The following is an 18,478-nucleotide window of genomic DNA, read 5'->3' as shown; positions in this document are numbered from 1 at the left end:
CCAAAGCCAAACTGGAAGTAAATGCTAATATCCAGCAAAGAGGATGCTGTGCTCTTGCTGTATTGGAAGCAGCCCAAAAGCTCTCTGCTAAGATAAAATCTCTTTTAGGAGTTTTATTACAGCTCTTGAGAGGTTATCCTATATGCACAGCTTTGATGAAATTTCTCCTTCACACAACTCTGTGTTTCAATGCAGACACTGCACTGGAGAGTTTTTAAGCTGCTTCTTGCTTGAATGTACTTAATGGTTTTAGATGTAATGATGACAACCCTTTTCAAAATGGGATCTGACACCTGAGCTTCTTTGTACATTTGTAGTATGGTCACTTGTAAGGGAATTGCTTTGGTTGGCTCTAAGACAAAGGCTTGCCCTTGCTGCAGCTGTGGGCCTCTGGCAGCTTCTTCAGTTCAAGTTTGCTGTCTTCTTGTTGAGTTCACTTCCACCCTGGCTGACATTTCATCATGGGAATTGCCTTTTAAGCCCTGGCCTCTGCTGGCTCTTGAGCAGAGGATGCTCTCTCAGCTGGAAGAGCATACCTACTAAATTATGTGGAGTTGTGTGCTGTTCATTCCCTATTCTATGTGGAAAGACTTCAGACAGGAGCCGTGGCCACCAGTCCTGTATCTGGGATGTTGCAGACAATTCAGAACAGCCCCTGTTCAACCAGCTCATACGGATGTTGTGCTCTCACAGCCTGGTGTGTTCTGGCAGCCTGACACAGCTGGACAGTAGCTCTTCCTTTCTTTCTGCATTGGTTCCTTGCTTTGGTGTAAGTCTGTCTGCACTATAGTGGCTGCTGGCCTTGCAGGATTAATTGATATCTTTGTCAAACTAGTCAAAGTTCTGTCCATGGGTTCACCTTGGGACATCCTCTTTCTTCTGTAACACACTTCCACTGCTCGTCCTTCACTGTCTCCCAGTTCTTTACTGTTTAAGGAAGTTGACCCAGTGGTAAGCTCTTTGGTGCTTAATTCTCACAGTGGGAAGGCAGCCCTGGGTTGGCCAGCAGATGCAAGACTACATGTCTTTTTTCCTTTAAGGCTGGAGTTGTTTCTATAAGCTCTTGGGGAAAACAAAGTAAAAATTGAGTTTTAGTTTGCTGTGGATGTGGAGCAAGTCAGGAGACATCTCTGTGTGTTCTTTAAGGGAGTTCAGCAGTTTCCCTCAGCCTCCACCTACTCATGTTCAAGTGTTGTTGAAAAGGCTTTGTTACTATGTAATACTGGTCAATAAAGTAAAAAATGAAATAAAAATGTAAAAAATCTTATATTTATTATTGAAGTATCTTCTTCTCTGGTGGTTGGTACACAGCCATATTTTGATAATCTAATATGTACCAAGACAGAATATTTTAAGAAGTTACAGTTTTGCTATTTTAAACATTTTTCTAGCTATATTTATTGGTTGGTATGACCCACAGGGGACTTCCAAGCCCACTTGGACTGTGAGTCATATGAGTAGAGTTAAGAGCTGTGATACAGGAGAAGGACTGCTGTTCTCACAGGTACATTCCTGTGAGTATACTTGTGCTTTTTTTTTCTGTTAAATGTGAATATAGTTATATGTTGACATAATATTTTAAGAAAATAAAAATGTTCCTGTTATCTGGTGTGTTTAAGCCAAACTTGGGGCATCCTTAAGCTAAATTCACATTACTTAGAATGTGTTCTAGTTGAATCAGTGGGAATCCTTTGAGTATGGCTGCGATGGCATGGGGTTCTAGGGGCTGTGCTACTGAAAAGGTGAGGCAAATCACAAATTCTTGGATAGTAAATAGTTCTGGTTTGGGAACTTAAACCTTCCCTTTGACACCAAAAGGATATGTGTTGGGGTGGACTGTATGAATGCTTCAGTGCAGGAGAAAATAAGTGTAAATGTTGACATCAAAACTGTCAAGTCTGATTTTTACGGTTAAGACTCGGTTGAGCTGAGTCAAACTTGCACCCTTGGCACTTGTTTTGAGGATCTTTGCAGGCTGTGACAGAGAGCACAGTACCTTTTGTTGCATTTGAAAAGTTGTTCTGGAGTCCATTTTAAAGGAAATTAACACTGCAGCATAAGGTTGTGGACACCAGAAAACATACTTCCTGACTGTGTGACCCAGCTTGACTTCTGAATAAATAGCATCAATATGAAATAAACAGATAACATGGATTTGACTAGAGTTTGTTAATCAGTTTAGGACAGCAGCTCTCAAATATATCAGCTGTGCAGCTATCATTTGATAGTGGGGTTTTCTTGGGATCCCATAATATTTCAACTTTACATACTGAAATTTCTGTTGGCTTTGGCAACATGTTGTCATGGGGCAGGAAAAGAAAGTCCCTACCTGAGGGCTTGTGCCCTCAGCAGTGCATTGTGGACTTAGCCTGCCACGCTGCCTTGATTGAACTGGAATTAGCTGTGACAGTGTTGTTTAGCTTGGGACACAAACCTTTGCACTTACAGTTATTTTTACTAGTGTGCTTTCATTATATTACTGCAATCAAAACCAAGTCTGTTGATCCTCTAAGTAATATTTCAGGTGTTTAATACAAATTACTTATTCCTTTGTTTTTGAGAAACAAACGTGGCAGTTAAAAGCATGCTTAGGCCTCTGAGGAAATTTAATTTTGACACTCCAGTTACTTGTTATCCTGGTGAGGTATTATTCACATATATTAATAATTCCTCCTTCTTCTTTTTGTTATTACTAAGAATAAATCAGTGGCTTTTTTGCTATAGAGTTACGTTCACAGGGCCCAACTTTATTGCACCTGAAGTCATCCTACTTTTAGAACCTTGCAGCACCTTTTGGTGATGTTGGAAAGAGCTTATATAGCTCAGTGACAGATAAATAGCATAAGCTGATGGAATTAAATAGATTGCACTCATGTCTGGGTCTAGAGGTCTGACCAAGCCTTGCCTTCTCTTCTGTCATTTCCATTGCAGGACTTGGCTTGATGAGCCACAGTTTGTAGCAGCAGTGTGCTTCTTCCTAGTCACTTGTTTTTCATGGTTGACCTTGAATAATTTTAATTGGTATAGTGTTTTCTTTTTGATGTGCTGAATATAATTGGGGTTTTTTGTACTTGCTGTCTTTGAGACAATAATATACTGTTTCATTAGGTATTGGCAGGGCAAAGCTGAAGGATTTTTTTGCTTGTTTTAGCAAGGAGAGAGAGTGTCTTTTATCTAGAGGACAGGTTAAGACTTTGGGCTCTGTAGAACTGGCTTCCTTTTTTTTGTCTGCAAGGGCCAACAGGGTACTTTTTGGTCTGGGGAGGAGCTGAATTTTGTTCCTTATTCAGTATCTCTGTCTTCAGTTTGCTTGCCAACAATATCCCGCCTGCCACCTTGCTAATGCTGCCTGTCGCCAATGACAAGCACAAGGATTAGTCTGGGATTTCTTAGTGAAATGACCATCAATGGCATATCTAATGCTGATATTGCCTTCTTTATTTTTTAAACTTCATTTAGGTGGGTTGTGTGATTCTCACCTCTGAGTTACTGCTTTAGGCCATGCTCAGACCTAGGAAGCTGGTAGGTGCTGCATTAACATGTGTTTGATTTAGAAACTGATGCAGAGGAGTGCTTGCAATTATAATGCACAGAGATTTAAGCCTGCGGAAGTTAACGTTTAAGTGTATTCTAAATTCCTTCTGTACTGTAAGAATGATACATACCTTCTATGTAAATAACAGGCCGTATTAACATTTTAAAAACCCCACACCTTAGAACTGGAGCACAGTTATGTAGCATTTGAAAAATAAAGCAATTATATAGTGTCTCATGGCTTATGTAATTTCAGCACACTTGGCATCCTGGTCTTTGTTTTCTGCTTTTCTTTATTATAGAAAGGGTGTTTGTGTGCAAGTGCAGAAAAAAAATTATGCATGTGTGCTTAAATGGTTATGTATCATCCTTAAAGTGTTAAATGGGTCTTAAATAACTTGCTTTTGTTTGGGTTGTGTTTAGTGCTGTGGAAGTCTGTGTAGAAAGGACTATGTGCCTACATTTTAAAAATGAGCAAATTGTTTTAAATTTACACAACCTAATGACCACTCTCTTTTCTGTCTTACCTAACAGCGATAACCTGCTGCGAAGAGCTGCGTGCCAAGAAGCTCAGGTAATGCTGTTTACAGTGATAAAGTTAGATTAAAATCTCCCTCTTATCTTGGTTGTGCAGGGCTCCTGAGATTTTCCCAGCGAGCCCTCTCTACGTGATGAGCCTTATAATGATGCCATCTGTGTTCTTTTTGCTGAAGAGCCAAAGGGTGGATGAGGCCTCCAGGCTGCAGCCGGGGTGCTGAACCTTTTGTGCCCTGTGACCGCAGCTGTGATGGGCAGTGCAGTATTCTTGTCGGGGTAATCTTAGTTACTGCTATAGCTACCCAGACCTCCATGTCTGCAGGTGTAATTGCTTTGTGCCTGTGAAGTTCTGGCAGGAAGGTGATTTCTTGATAAGATAGGAGACTGAAATCTTGGATCCACCACGACGGGTGTAGTCTGGGCAGAAGCAGTGCAAACCCTGCTTCATGATATTGCTCACCTGGAGACCTTGCCCTTGGTTATTCCATCTTGAGTGACTTTATCAAGAGTGCTAAGTGAGATGACTGACCTAGGGCTTTGGAGACCCGTGTACTGGGAACTTAATGGAGACAACTCATTTGCAGATCACTGACAAGAAAGCTCCTTATTCATAGAGACATGTTATTCTATGAGTATGCTGACTATTGTATTTTCTAGTTTGTGATCTGGGTAACCAGCAATGAGCAAATTCCCATACTGTACTACTCCCATAAAGAAAGTTTGTCCTTAATAAGCAGTCTTTCAGGGATACAAGTGCTGCTGCCAGTGGCTAACATCACTGCATAGGTACTACATGCTGGCTCTATTACTGTAGTGATATGCCATAGGATTTTGTGTCTTTCCACCCCCCACAAATAAAATGTATTCAAAACCTGCTTCTCTGTGCCAGGTTTTGGAGGGCAAAACACTGCTCCCATCATTTCTATATACTGGGTCCTGAGAAGAATGGTGAAAATTATTTTTCTCATCAAAGAACTTTCCTTAAGATTACCCTGCTTTTGTGGTGCACCTGAATAATCCCAATTTTAGCCACCCTGTTGTTGAGGTAAAGATATTTAGCACAACTTGGTTTGAGCAATAGGATGTCTGGAGTCTCATGAAAGAATAAGAAAAATCTTTCCCTGAAAATACTGCTTTCATAAATTGTGCTTACAGCTTCAGAGTCAAATGCATTTCTAACTCAGAGCATGAGTTGTTCTTGATTTTTGTGTTTTCAGTATTTATTTTTATGGCATAATGCCAAAGTGATAGAAGGGGTTTTTTTTTATGTCACCTAAAATAACCATTAATACCTCAGTATATGAAGCATGCTGGCCAAATGAAAAAAGATTTTTAAAAGGCATTGATGAAATTTATATATAAGGAGAAATTAAGAGAGCTAAGTTTGTATGCTGTCAAAAAGGTGAAACTGCTAAGGGAAGACTGGTATAGGAAGGTAGTTCTGTTGTAGAAATTCTGACTTTCCTGTTTCTTTACTCTAGTCATTAAGTGATGGGATCTGTTCCATTCTGTCGTATTCTTACAAATGAAAGTGCAAACGCACTGTCAATAGAGCTTCCTACAATTTCAGTGTTTAAAGCCTGGGAAAATATCCTCCAGAAGACTCCTGCATCAGGAAGCAGTGAAGCAGAAAGCCTACTAATCAATTCTTGCTTTAATTTCCATTCTCACTGGTATGTCAGTGCCAAATACTGCTTGAAATCACACAGCAATACAGCAGTAAGGCATTAAATGTCTGCTGTGTTCTTCAGTATAACAACAACCTATAATGGTTTGAAAAAAAGATGCTAGAGTTTATAGTGTGAAGTATTGGGGAAAAAATAGAGGCAAGCTCACCCAAGAAAAAGTTTAGTCAGAGTGAAGTGGGGGATTTTCCCTATCACTTTTACATCAGATTTTTAAATTTTTAAACTTGTTACAACCAGATTGATGAGACGCTCACCTTCCTGCCAAAGTATCAACTACAGCAGTATTCATGCAAAGACTCCACCCTGCATGTCTGAATGGCAGTATCAGTTTATGATGACAGCCTTGGGATAGCAACTGATCATAGAAAGACTATCTTTCAAGAACCCACTTGTCACATTTTAAAGCTTTTACACCCCCATCTCTGGAATAAGCCAGTGTCAGTTGACTGTGGACTACTTTTGCAAATGTGGTCTCACTAGTAGAATTTGTTGTTACTAAACTCTGGGCATGTGTTAAAGGAGTCCTGTTTAGCTGGCAAACAATTCAATCTATGAAACAGAGATAACTTTCTGTAAAGGAATGTAGTTTCTTTGTTAGTATTCATAAAGTATTGCAAAGCCATTTATAAGGGGTTTTTCATAGCTGCAAAATAGTAATTGTCATCTTAGAAATCCAGAAATGAAATACCTGCGAGTGTACATTTGACAAGGAAAAGGCATTGACATTCCTAAATTATAACTTCATTTATATACTTAAGAACAATTTTTATTGTCTGCCTTTAAGTTGTCTTTTTTTTAGGTTGAGCTTTGAAAAAAAGGATTTTGCAGTATTATTTTTTAATTTTCTTTAAAAATCAGCATTTGCTTTGGAAATGCCCCTGTATGTAACATGTCAAAGAATATTACATAAAGAAGTGGTTATGTCATTACTCATACATTTTTTATGAGCCTTGTTAGCTTGTTTAGTGCAAGCAAATAATTGTTTCTAACAGCTGTTGCATGCTAGAGGTCCTCTATATTTCCCAGTTCCCACCCAACAATTGCAATAAAATGGTGTGTTTTCCAACTGATTTTTTAGTAAGGCTTAAGAGGTGTTCATTTGTTTCCCTTTCTTTGAAAATTCCTTTACTCTCAGCAACATCCATCATCCCCACAGGGTCAGTTGGCTGTGTCTTGTGTTCAGTGCAGCAGCCTTTTGTTGCTGCGTCATTTCTGGGACTTCCTGATGGTACTGCTGAATAAGTTTTCCTCCTTGTGCTCAAAACCAATTTGATTTGGTGTGGTAGTTAGGATGCCTAAAAGGTTTAAAATGGAAAGTAAAATGCATGGAAGCTTTGGCTTTTCTTGCCTCTCCTGTGCTGAAAGCTATGGAAATAGCTACAAGGGGCTAAAATTTACAAGAGGCTGTATGGACTAACTCTCAGAGAGTTTAAAATCAGAAATGGCTTAAAAGTTGAAGAGGACTCAAGTGATTTTTATGTTGAGGTACTGGAAAGAAAAAATGTCTGAGAAACAGTGAGCTTGCTTGTAGGTCAGGGCACAATCTCTGGTGATTATCTTTTATATCTGCACAAACTTAAGCATAGAAAATACAAAAATGAGCAGAAGAGGTAAAAGGAATGAAGTACGGAAGTGGAAAAAGATGCAGAAAGAGGGTGGCAGGCAGGCGCATGAGAATTACATAAGGAAGGAGAATCAAGTAACCTTGGAGTCAAGGATAGTTCCCTGGATCTCTGCCCGTGGCAGAAAACCAGAGATTGATAAAAACAGAGTGGTGGTGGAATAGTAAAAATAAGCTAAAGAGTACTTGTCACAGTGGTGTGAGCTGTTCTTAAGAGCACAGGTCTTTGAATAGACCTGTACGATGGCTGGAGATGGAAGTAATTTGAATGTCATGAGGCTTGAAAGCCCATTGACATTTGTAGAGGTACATCATTTTACCTGTTTTACCGATGTGCTTAGAAGATAATTGAACTCTGCTCTTTTTATCTTACTTAGACTTTTGGCAACCAGCTGATCCCTTCCAGTGTTCCACTGAAGAAAGCAACGGTGTTCCTCAACCCAGCAGCTTGCAAAGGGTAAAAATGTCCTTTCCTTACACTGATCTGTGAGTCACTCTTCCAGTAGGGTGACTCTGCCATCCACTATAAAAGCCAGCCAGATTTTTTAGCTCATTTTTGCCTCCCTCTGATGCCAAGCTGGTGCTGTGTAACTTTGCCAGACTGTACTTCACCAAAAAGACTGGAATGAGAAATAGAACTAGATGCTTGAGTTGAAAGAATGATTTTCAAACTTTTATTTTGTTTTTCTTTGATCCTGTGTTTTGGCCTCTGTCATTCCTTTGTATGTGGAATTCCTTCATATTCCTTCCATATTTTTTACCTGATTCATTTTCATCCTCAGTAACTGTAGAAATAAGACATGACCTTGATTGCTTCAAGGCTTGAAGTAAGCCAGCAGTGATCTTACTTCTGTAGGAACCTGTCCTTTAATGGGATGTGCCCACAACCTAAGAGACTAGATATGGGCTCAGAGCAAAACTTCTGGAAGAAGTCATCTGCTATTTTTGTTATTTGTTATTTTGGCAAAAAAACAGTTATCTTGGATGTGATGTTTGTCTGTTTCTGCTGATCAGCTAAGCTTTGTATCAGTTGCATCTTGGGGAGAGGTGGGGTGTTGTCAATAAAGGAATTCTATATCTGATATGGAAGTGCTTTTTGGACTTAGATACTTATGTACTAAAAAATAGTGACTGGAAAATGGTAGGGAATTAAGTCTCTGACTTCTAGTTTCATGTTTCTACTTGTAATCAATTTATAGCTAATGGCATAATTATTCATTCTGCATTATAGTCGGAGAAAGTATGAGTCCTGTACCAAAATAAAAAAAGATAAAATTTTGCTTTTGAACTTTTTGAACTTTGAATTCAGTAATATCTAAGAGTAAATATTTTCAAAAACATGTTTCTGAAAACCTAAACGGGCCTGCCTTGTGGTCTTAAAGCCTGGTGCTCTGTAAGTCATTTATTTTCTAATAAATTTCTTTCTGGATCTCTTTTGTTGTTAGGGGTTTTTTTAATTATTTATGAAGAAAGCTAGATAACCTCTTCTGCATTTTTTAAAAACTGCAATAAAAAGCTGACATCTGAGATATGAGTCTAGAAATGAAACACATTTGAACCAAATGAAATCTCATCTTTCCTGAGTGGCAGGTTGTGACTGATTGTTTAGATTGCAGGCTGTTTTTAAGTAGATTTCTTCTTGTTATTCACTAGTTTCTTTCCTTTTAAATTATTTTAGACACTAGACTAATTAAATAGTTTTTGCTTTGTTGTTTTTGTCTTTCTAGCAAGGCCAGGAACCTTTTTGAAAATAATGCTGCTCCAATTTTACACTTATCTGGCTTGGATGTAACTGTGGTTAAGGTAAGACAGATACATTCATTGTCTGCTCTGTTTTGTCTTCTTGAAGAGTTGAAGTTCAATTCTGAATGCATATGAAGTTCTCAGTTGTCCTGTAGATATGAATCTTTTTCACAAAAGTTAAGCATTAAAATGCTGGTTTGATTAATGCCCCTCTCTGATGATTGAAAATTCATAGTTCCACCCGAAGAAAAATTTGAAAAATTTAAGGCAACACTTTGTAGCTTCAGACCTGAGAAGGTAACAAAACAGGGCTGAGCCAATAACTGAGGCTGAGATGTCCCTGTGAAATACATTAATTTTGCAGAAAATGGTTTTGATGGTTTAGAAGGTCAGTGTACTCTTTACTGCTAAACCTACTGTCAACAACTTGCTGTCAGGCCTTTTATGGAGATGATTCTGTAAAGATGTTGGGACATTTTCTGCAAGAGCATGGTTTGCTTGGGCTTTTGTGTAAATGTAAAACTACCTGAAAATATAATTATTGCTGCAGCATTCTCTATCTATTGAATAAGATTTTTTTCTGGTCTTTCATTTCACCGTGTGTGTGTGTGTTTGCTTGTACATTCTATATTAGGCAGCAGACTTGCTTTCTATGTTAAAGTAATTTTAGTTAAGTAATGTACAGTACTGTGTGTCTATATCAGAATAAGCAAATGATAATTTTTTCTTTTTTTCTATAGAAGATAAATCCTAGAAATAGTCACTTGAGTTCTCATGTTTGACTTTCTGTTTCTTCAGACTGATTATGAGGGACAAGCGAAAAAGCTGCTGGAATTGATGGAAAACACTGATCTGATCATTATTGCAGGAGGAGATGGCACAGTACAAGAGGTACTGCAGGAGTTCTGTCCTGGTTTGTTGAGAATCATAGGCTGAGGGTGAGAAGATTGAGCCTGTGTAATGTAGCAATATCATAACAGCTATTACTAGAGACTAGTATCTAGTAGTTTTCAGTCAATGTTATAATCTTCTGGGGATAAGAAAATTCTGCTACTTGTTTTTAGTCTAAAAGTGATGATGGGAGTGGAGGCAGAAAGACCATGTGACATAACTGTGATCCAGAATTTTATTCTAGAATGAGAAAACAATTTGGGGAGACATGATTTTAACTTTTTTCTTTCTGTGTAATGTAGCTGCAATAGTTTAATTTTCAAGTTCATTCCTATCTGAACTCTCCAAGACGAATGCATGTTCTGCTAAATGGGAATCAAATAATTTAAAAATTATGTTGGAGTGATAACAAAGCACAGTATATTTAATAAATGCCTCTTGTCAAGATGATTAATGACAGGAGCAAACTACTGGCAGAGCTGGGGAATACTCTGTTTTTCAAGGAAGGCTATATTTTATTGAAACATTTCCTGCAATGCTAACTACTGACTTCATAAGGCAAGGTCTAAATGAAGTGCAGTGACCTTATGAGAAAATGGTCAGAATACATCTGTAAGTTTCCTCTGGTCTTGGAGTTGGTTATTGTTAATTGCACACCAACCAGTACTATTTTTGCATTATGCAGAGCATTATTCAGTGTTAAAATATTTGTACAGGTATTGGTTGTGGTGCCAGCATATATACTCATGCACACTCATAACCCTGCCATCTCCACAGTGTTTACACAGTAAACGTGCCTTCTTGCCCATGTAAACAACTGTAGCATCTTCCATGAAAGAGTAGCTGGTCCTTAAATCTTTTACAAGGAGTAAATGTGGGTCAGAATTTTGTAGCTTTCTACTGTAAATGAAAATAAAATTCTCAGAGCTGAGCATTTCCTGTGTTTTTCAGGTCATAACTGGACTTCTCCGCAGAGCAGATGAGGTGAGGAAGTGTCATTTGTTTAAATTTTGTGTATTTCTTAGAGGAGGCGTCTTGTGACTGGTCTCTAGGCCTTAGCAGACGTGTTGCTTATTAATCTGGAGCCAGGTTACCACGTAGTAAGTGAGCCATGCTTGTGTCCTGCAGCTCTGCCCATTGTTCTTCATTCCCTTTCTCAGGGAGTGGGATGGCTCCCAAGTTTTAGGAAGCTTCCAGTGTCAAAGCAGGGACTGTGGAGAAGCCAAATGCAGAACTTGCAAAGACCCATGAACCAGCTGTGAACGCTGCTTTGTTTGGCAGAAGCACTGGGGGAACTTACATGTTTTCCTTGTATTTGTACAGGCTTGAAACTTCAGGATTGCTTTGCCATTTTTGTTAAGCAGTGAATACCTACCTATGCAGATGGCTGCAGAAAGCAAATTTAACCTCTCAAGGTGGATCACTCCAAAAGGATATGAGAGATATTTTTCTTCTTAAAGAGGGAGGACAGTATTATTGAAGAAAGGAGGGAATCATTGTTCCCAAAGCCTTCTGGCGGGAGCTGGCAAAAACTCAATTAAATGATGCAGACAAGATTATGATTATATCCTTGGCAGCTAGAATTGTATCTGTTTAAGCAGTTGCTTTGTCTGAATGTGACAAGAAACTCTGCAACTAAGCCGGTATTTTTAAAAGGGCACTGGCTGTATCAATTCTAAAACATCAGGTTTTTAAGTGTAATGTTGTTATAGTTGGCCTCAGAAACATCTATAATCTAAAGATACTGGAAGAAAAGTTTTGAAGGGTTTGCTGGCTGGTTTTCTTCTCTGTTTTTTAATTTATTGTCTTGATGTAGCTTAGGGTGATTTGCAGTAGCACAGAAAATTCTGCACCCAGCACTGTTTTGGGTGGAATACTGCATTATAGTATTGCCACTGTGCCACTTCATGTCTTTGGCCAGGGAAGTTTTCTTGTCCTTCATATAACCTGTGTCCTAGGAATAGAGATTTGAAGTTCAGGCCCCTCGCTCCATGCTCTGCTTCCCTTTTTACTCAGGTATGTCATACCATTGCTGCCTGGAGAAGAAGAGTCTGTGTTCCAGGTATTCCAGAAACACCGATCCCCACAGCCAGGGGAGCAGAGCGTGACAGCATGAGCTGCAAACAGCCTGTTGTCCACACACTATAAAACAATTCTGAAGAAAATTAGAAGGGTGTTTGAGATATGTTAAAACTTGCAGGTGACACAGAGATAGCAAAGGAGAGCGGGTAGGCATGAGGTGAGAGGGGTGTGATTTAGTCAGTGCAGATTTGCAGTATCATGGTGCTGCTAGCAGCAGTGCCCAAGAGGGAGATGGTAGATTGTGATATATGGTAGTTTACATTGATTTGCTGACATGCTTCAAGAAGCACAGTTTATTCTGAGGTACAGTGTAATAACTTGCTCCTTCAGCAAGCCCCTTCGCTGAACTGTGGTACAGAAAAATAACACGGTCAATGAGTTCCAAAAATTAGACCTTCTGCTGCTTCATGCTTTGGATGCCAGAGGAATCAATTAATTTCCTTAACTGAGAAAACTTCTTTTGCCATGCGAGGTGCCTCTATCAGAGGGGGATTTCGGCAATGGTAAATGAGATTCTGAGCTCGTGATGCCACCATCAATATTAAGAAAGATGGCAGATTGCTGACAGAATCTGTGTATTACTTGGGATGTGGCTGCCAAGCTGCATGTAACAATGCTCTTAATGACTTCTGAGAGGTCCTTTGTACCCAGTTGGCAGTGGTGGGTTCACAGATTTGGATGCCGTGTTCTGAGTCATTATGTGTTACTGCCTCATTTAAGGAAGTGCCTGGTTGCTCAGTGCCAAGGGGTGATAACAGACACAGCTGTGATCTCCACACAGGAAGCTTTGTTCAGCTGATGCAAATGTTCATTTACTCTCCTCATGTGTCCAGGCTGTCTTCAGTAAGATTCCTATAGGATTCATTCCTCTTGGGACGACCTGCAGTCTGAGTCACACACTCTACCCTGAGAGCACAAACCAAGTCCAGTAAGTATTACATTTTTCTTAAAGGGGACTTTTTTGTTTGTTTTCAAGGAGCAGTACTTCTTGGTAGCTTGGTATGTTTCCTTTTCTTCTATGTTCCATAGAAGTTGGCAGTCTCTGGGCAGAGCCTGATGATTTTCTGGACCTACCTGAGTTAATGACTTCCCAAACTGACTAAAATTAAAAGAAGAATATGTATGTATTACTAGAAGATGTACTAATTTGTTGTGGCTAATTTCTCTGTGATTGTGTGATGCTCAGAGTTTTAAAAAGAAAAAACAACAAAAGAATTAAAAGGATCAAGCCTCAGGTATAGTCAGAAGGGATGTAGCAAGAATGTGACCAAAAAAACCCAAAACAAAATAATCTTCTTTTGTCCCTTCTTCAGTTTAAGAATTCTAGAAACCAGTCCACCTACAATCTGGTTAGCACCTGCAAAGTAAGGCATATAAGAATGTCTTTATGGGAAAGACTGGGTCCCATTACTGACTTCTGCAGGGTTTCTCCTCCATCCCTGTAATGGGACCGATGCTGACAGTGTTCCAAGAACTTGAATCTTACCTGTCAGCATCCTGGATGTGATCCAGCCTTGCAGTACCTCTTACCTACGTTTCAATTTGTTGTTAGTTTTATCCACTTCTGAAGTAAAAAGGCAAGTCAGATAAGCTTTCTTTTCCCCACATTTAATTTCTTTTAAATTTTTTCCTTCCTCTTCTCCCATACTAATGTATATATTTCTCCTTGCTCCTGAGTTCTGTTCACTCTGGTTGTCCCAGTAACTTGTTAGCATTCTTTGTGGAACCCTTGCTGGTATCAATCATACATAAAACCCACCAGCCAACTGGTGTAACATCCTTCATTAAAGCTACTGGAGTGCTCTGAGGCTCAGCAAGATGGACAAGGCTGTAATCAGCAGCTAAGATTAAAATAATAATTTATGTTTGGGTTCTAAAGAAGCTGCTTGAAATGAATGATCTTCTTGTCCCAAGGTAATGAACTGTGCAGGTGAGACTGCAGCATATTGGTGAAGTTGAAAGGAATTTGGTCAATAGGCTGCTTAACAACCCACACCAGTAACAGAACCTGACTTAAGAAGTGGAGAAATTATATTTTAAAAAGAAACATTTGGGCTTTGGTTCCTTCAGCACTATTAGATCTTACCTTTGTAGTGTAGGAACTGTGAAGGTCTTAAAGAAAGGCAAGAGTTAGGAGAGAAGAAGGACTGAGGCAGAAAAAAAGCTTCCTTCTCTGTCTCAATATTCTAAGCCTGATAAAGCCAAGGGCATTTTCTCCTTCTGATTCATATGGTTATCGATGTAAAAATTGCCTTAGGTTTGGTTTCAGGTTTGGTTTTTTGGGTTTTTTTCCCATGTTTAGCAGACACTGGAAATCTGCACAATGTGGAATTTAAATTTTACCCAACTTTGAAAACAAGGAAGGGGTATAAATGAAATCTATGTTTCAAGGTCTTAACATACAGACTTCTTTATGAACTTGAACACTTTGGTTACAAAATCCTTACTGCCACACTTTGTGACTTGAAATGAGACAGTGCCTTAGCTGCTGTCCGCAACTTAATGGAGACCAAAATCACATGAGCACTGCTGATAGGTAGATTTCTGTTGATTTAAAAACTTCAAAACAAATTAGCATACTAAGGCAACTCAGTCCCAGACACATGAATTGAGTGTAGTCTCATGGCTATCCCCTCCTCTCACCAATAAAATAAAACAACTGTTTGGGTTCTTAGTTTGCTAAGCACATAACAGAGTTGGCATGTGGTCTTCCAGATTAACTGAAGAAGGAGGAATCTCTGAAAAACTTAGGCTGAGAACATCCTTTTGCTTGTTTTTGTTTGTTAAGAAACAGGCAGTGTCTTATATTGGAGCCACTCAGTTTGCTTTCCAATTTTAAGGAAATGCAGCATTTTGTCAGAGTTCCTTCCCTGGGGTCAACCTGTTTGCTGCAAAAAAAGCCCCACCTGGACTCATAGTGGAGTTTGCTGAAAAAATGTGTAATTTGAGACCCTTTCTCTTCTCCTTCCTTTCTGTTTATTTGTTTTCCTGTTTGTTTTACAGACATATTACTAATGCCACACTGGCCATTCTGAAGGGAGAAACAGTTCCACTTGATGTCTTGCAGATCAAGGTAAAAGCATCTGCTTATTTGGCACTCGGTATTCCTAGAACTTCCCTATTCTTTTGTTGTTTGTGTAATGCTGTCATGAATGTTGGTTTATAAAATCAGCAGTTCTGGTGGCAGCCATTTCTCCACTGTATGCTCTGACATCAGATAGTCTAAACTGGAGAAAACACTAGAGTGCCTGAACATCTTTTTTTGAGGCTCAGAGAGTATTGATGAGTACAAAACTTAATAACAGTGATGCTTCTGTAGAAATGCTGAGAGATAACAATAGCTGTCTGAGCTGATTTAATGCATTCATATGTATTGTGGAGTTAATAGCTTTCTTTTACAAACTGAAAAATGTGAAATGGGAAACCTTTGACAATGCCCCAGATGGGTTTTTAATATTATTTTTCTGTTATGTTGTAGAATGAACATTTCTGCAGCCAGAACTTCTGTGTCACTTTGCAGAGCTCCTTGCTTTTGGCTGACAATATGCCCGAAAAGAAATGGCTGTTGCTGGATGTGCAGTTAAAAATGAGCCTTTTCAGAACTTGACCTTTTATATTCCTCTTTGGGAGCAGATGGAATGTATAACACTTAAATTCTGTTTGCTTTATTGCTGTTAACTATTTATCATACCTTTCCTGGGAAATTTCATTTTTGGGATTAATCAGAAATCAGTATTTATATAGAAATGGTATTTCTCTAGCTGAAAAAATCAGAAGCTGGAAACAAGGTAAGACAAAGTAATTTCATTATGTTCATTTTTCTTTACAGGGAGAAAAGGAACAGCCTGTGTTTGCAGTGACTGGTTTAAGATGGGGATCCTACAGAGATGCAGGAGTTAAAGTTAGCAAGTAAGTACTATGTTTTGAAACGGTACCTTTTTTAGCATCTGTTGCCTAAAGACAACACTCCTCTTGTAAAGAAGCCTTATTTGAGTATAGGCATTTGACAAGCAGAGGTACCGACTCTCACATTACATACATGGGAGCGTAAGACATTTCATCCTTTTAGTCATTTGAAATACTTATTCGGTGTTGACTGGTGCTTTTGAGTATTTACTTTCTGCTTGTCTTGTGGTGCCCACTTCTGGAGCTTCGTACAGACTGCATCAGTGGGAAAAGCTCTCCCTTGAGTAAAGTCTAAGTAAAGTAATAGGCCATTCTTTCTCATCAGTTGCCAATGAAAAGATGCACACAGACTCCGTAACTCAATTCCAACAAGGGACATCAGATGCAGTAGAAATGCCCTTCAATTCCTGCCAGAAATGACATGGACCGTGCTGTCTGATGACTGTTCTCTGAATGCTAAACTAATTATTGTTGGGCTTTCTCCAAATGGACATTTAATATGCCACTGTCTATGTATCAAATGACTAGTATTATCTGGTGCAGAAGCAGCAGGGCCAAAGCAGTTCACGTCTCAGACTGTTACGGAGGAATTGCAGCACATGCATTCCACTTACGGAATGGAGGAGATGCAATAAATGGCCAGGATGTTTTTTCCTGGGAAGCAAGGGGTCTGCTTGGTAGCTTTTGTAGATGCTGGCTGGGCTATGCTGCAGGCTCTCCTTCTGGTTCCATCCCTAGATTGAGGAAGTGCACTTCTGTCCCCTCTGCACTCTCACCAGGCTTTCTGGGCATGCCCTGTACTATACCCAGTTTACTGCAGCAGTCCCGGTTTGTTAGAGTCTTTTGACTCAGTGCTGGAGGCACTGACTTTTGTTCTTGGGGCAGTGTTGACACTTTCAAACATCGTTTTTTTCCATGAATGTTTTTAGAATGCATAGAACATGCGTCCAGCTTGGAAAGTACTTCAGCCACAAATTAATGGCTGCTGAGTATGCTTGGGACCAGTCCCATGTATGCTTGTCCTCATTTTTTACTTCTCCCTAAGCATCCACCTTTGGTCCCTATCAGAGCTGGGTTATTGGGCTAAATGAACATTTGGTGTATTCCAGTACAACTAATTATAAAATAATGCACCTGTTATGAAGACAGTCAAGACATAAGCCACAGTTACAGAAATCTGTCTGGCTATCCCTCTGCTTAGCACTGTCCTGGTGGAGATGTGGTGCTGTTTTATGGTTTTGAGGCTTTATTATTTTACAGACAGTTTCACGAGTTGGTAGGAGTGGTGTGACAGTTGCACACCTTAGTATTTAATGATACGCTTAAATCTGCAGTACTCTTGAGCTGATGGTGTTTTAATGTGCTTTGTTGACCTTCTTTGGTGCAAGACAGTTACTGAAATCTCTGCCAAGCCTGCCTAAATATACTCACATCTTTGGATTTTATGCAATACTTTAAGGCTGACAGGATTTTTATTTTGTCAAACATTTATTTTGAGCTGAGAATCCTTTGGGACAAATTGATGTTGGCTGGCTCTGTTCTTTTGTCAGTGAAGCTATTGATTTTTGTTTGTTTGTTTCCCCGAACCTCAGTCTTTATTGCATATTGTGGAGATGCATCCCACCAGCTGTTAGACTGCAGACCTTTAAATCATCCCCAGATGTGTCACATAACTAGGTAAAAGTCTGCTACTGAGATACCGTGCTGCCTGTAGTGAAGATTGTACACTGCATTTTGGTGATCTGTAACTCAGGAAAGGAACGTCACTGCTAAGCTGCTGGTGATGTGTAGAAACTTACAGTATCACAAAGCTAAAGGTTGTAGGGGAGCACTAACTTCAGTGGCAAATACAAGTCTGTGTGCTCTGACTTTAGGCAGGATTTCTCCTTTTCCCAGTATTAATCCCCTGGATGTCTTCAAAGTTCTACCTGTGTTCTTTTTTTTCAGGTACTGGTACCTTGGACCGCTGAAAAACAAAGCAGCTCACTTTTTCAGTACATTTAAGGTAAAGAGGAAAGTTCTTGTAGTTGGGAAATGAAAAGGCTGGCTATGCTTTGTATAATTTCTCTACAAGATTTATGAAGGGTTTTGGTAACAATATAAAAAGTAACAGTATAAAATGACAGTGAAACTCGACTTCTTAAAAAAAAAGCCACAAACAACTACCAATAGATAGACTTTATCTCTGAACAGATTAAAAGGAGGGTAAAGAGGAAAGTTCTTGTAGTTGGGAAATGAAAAGGCTGGCTATGCTTTGTATAATTTCTCTACAAGATTTATGAAGGGTTTTGGTAACAATATAAAAAGTAACAGTATAAAATGACAGTGAAACTCGACTTCTTAAAAAAAAAGCCACAAACAACTACCAATAGATAGACTTTATCTCTGAACAGATTAAAAGGAGGAGGAATACCAAAAAAAAAAAAAAAAAAAAAAAAAAAAAAAAAAAGTTTTTACTGGGGAGCTCTTTTTTCAA

General features: G+C 39.1%; 1 protein-coding gene across 1 annotated transcript in view; it reads left to right on the top strand.

The window, feature by feature from the left end:
* The first annotated feature begins 4,036 nt into the window (after positions 1–4,036).
* The window catches only part of AGK (acylglycerol kinase), a 27,950-nt gene continuing 13,508 nt past the window's right edge, over positions 4,037–18,478 (top strand). Inside the window, exons 1-9 of the mRNA XM_010008212.1 lie at positions 4,037–4,108; positions 7,758–7,837; positions 9,108–9,183; positions 9,922–10,014; positions 10,966–10,998; positions 12,930–13,024; positions 15,100–15,169; positions 15,926–16,005; positions 17,950–18,007. Coding sequence (XP_010006514.1) covers positions 4,037–4,108; positions 7,758–7,837; positions 9,108–9,183; positions 9,922–10,014; positions 10,966–10,998; positions 12,930–13,024; positions 15,100–15,169; positions 15,926–16,005; positions 17,950–18,007 — 657 coding nt within the window. The remainder of the gene's footprint in view (positions 4,109–7,757; positions 7,838–9,107; positions 9,184–9,921; positions 10,015–10,965; positions 10,999–12,929; positions 13,025–15,099; positions 15,170–15,925; positions 16,006–17,949; positions 18,008–18,478) is intronic.

Source organism: Chaetura pelagica, unplaced genomic scaffold (assembly GCF_000747805.2).
Source record: "Chaetura pelagica isolate M959 unplaced genomic scaffold, ChaPel_1.0 scaffold92, whole genome shotgun sequence".
Lineage (NCBI taxonomy): Eukaryota > Metazoa > Chordata > Aves > Apodiformes > Apodidae > Chaetura > Chaetura pelagica.
This window is presented reverse-complemented; position numbering and strand designations above follow the sequence as displayed.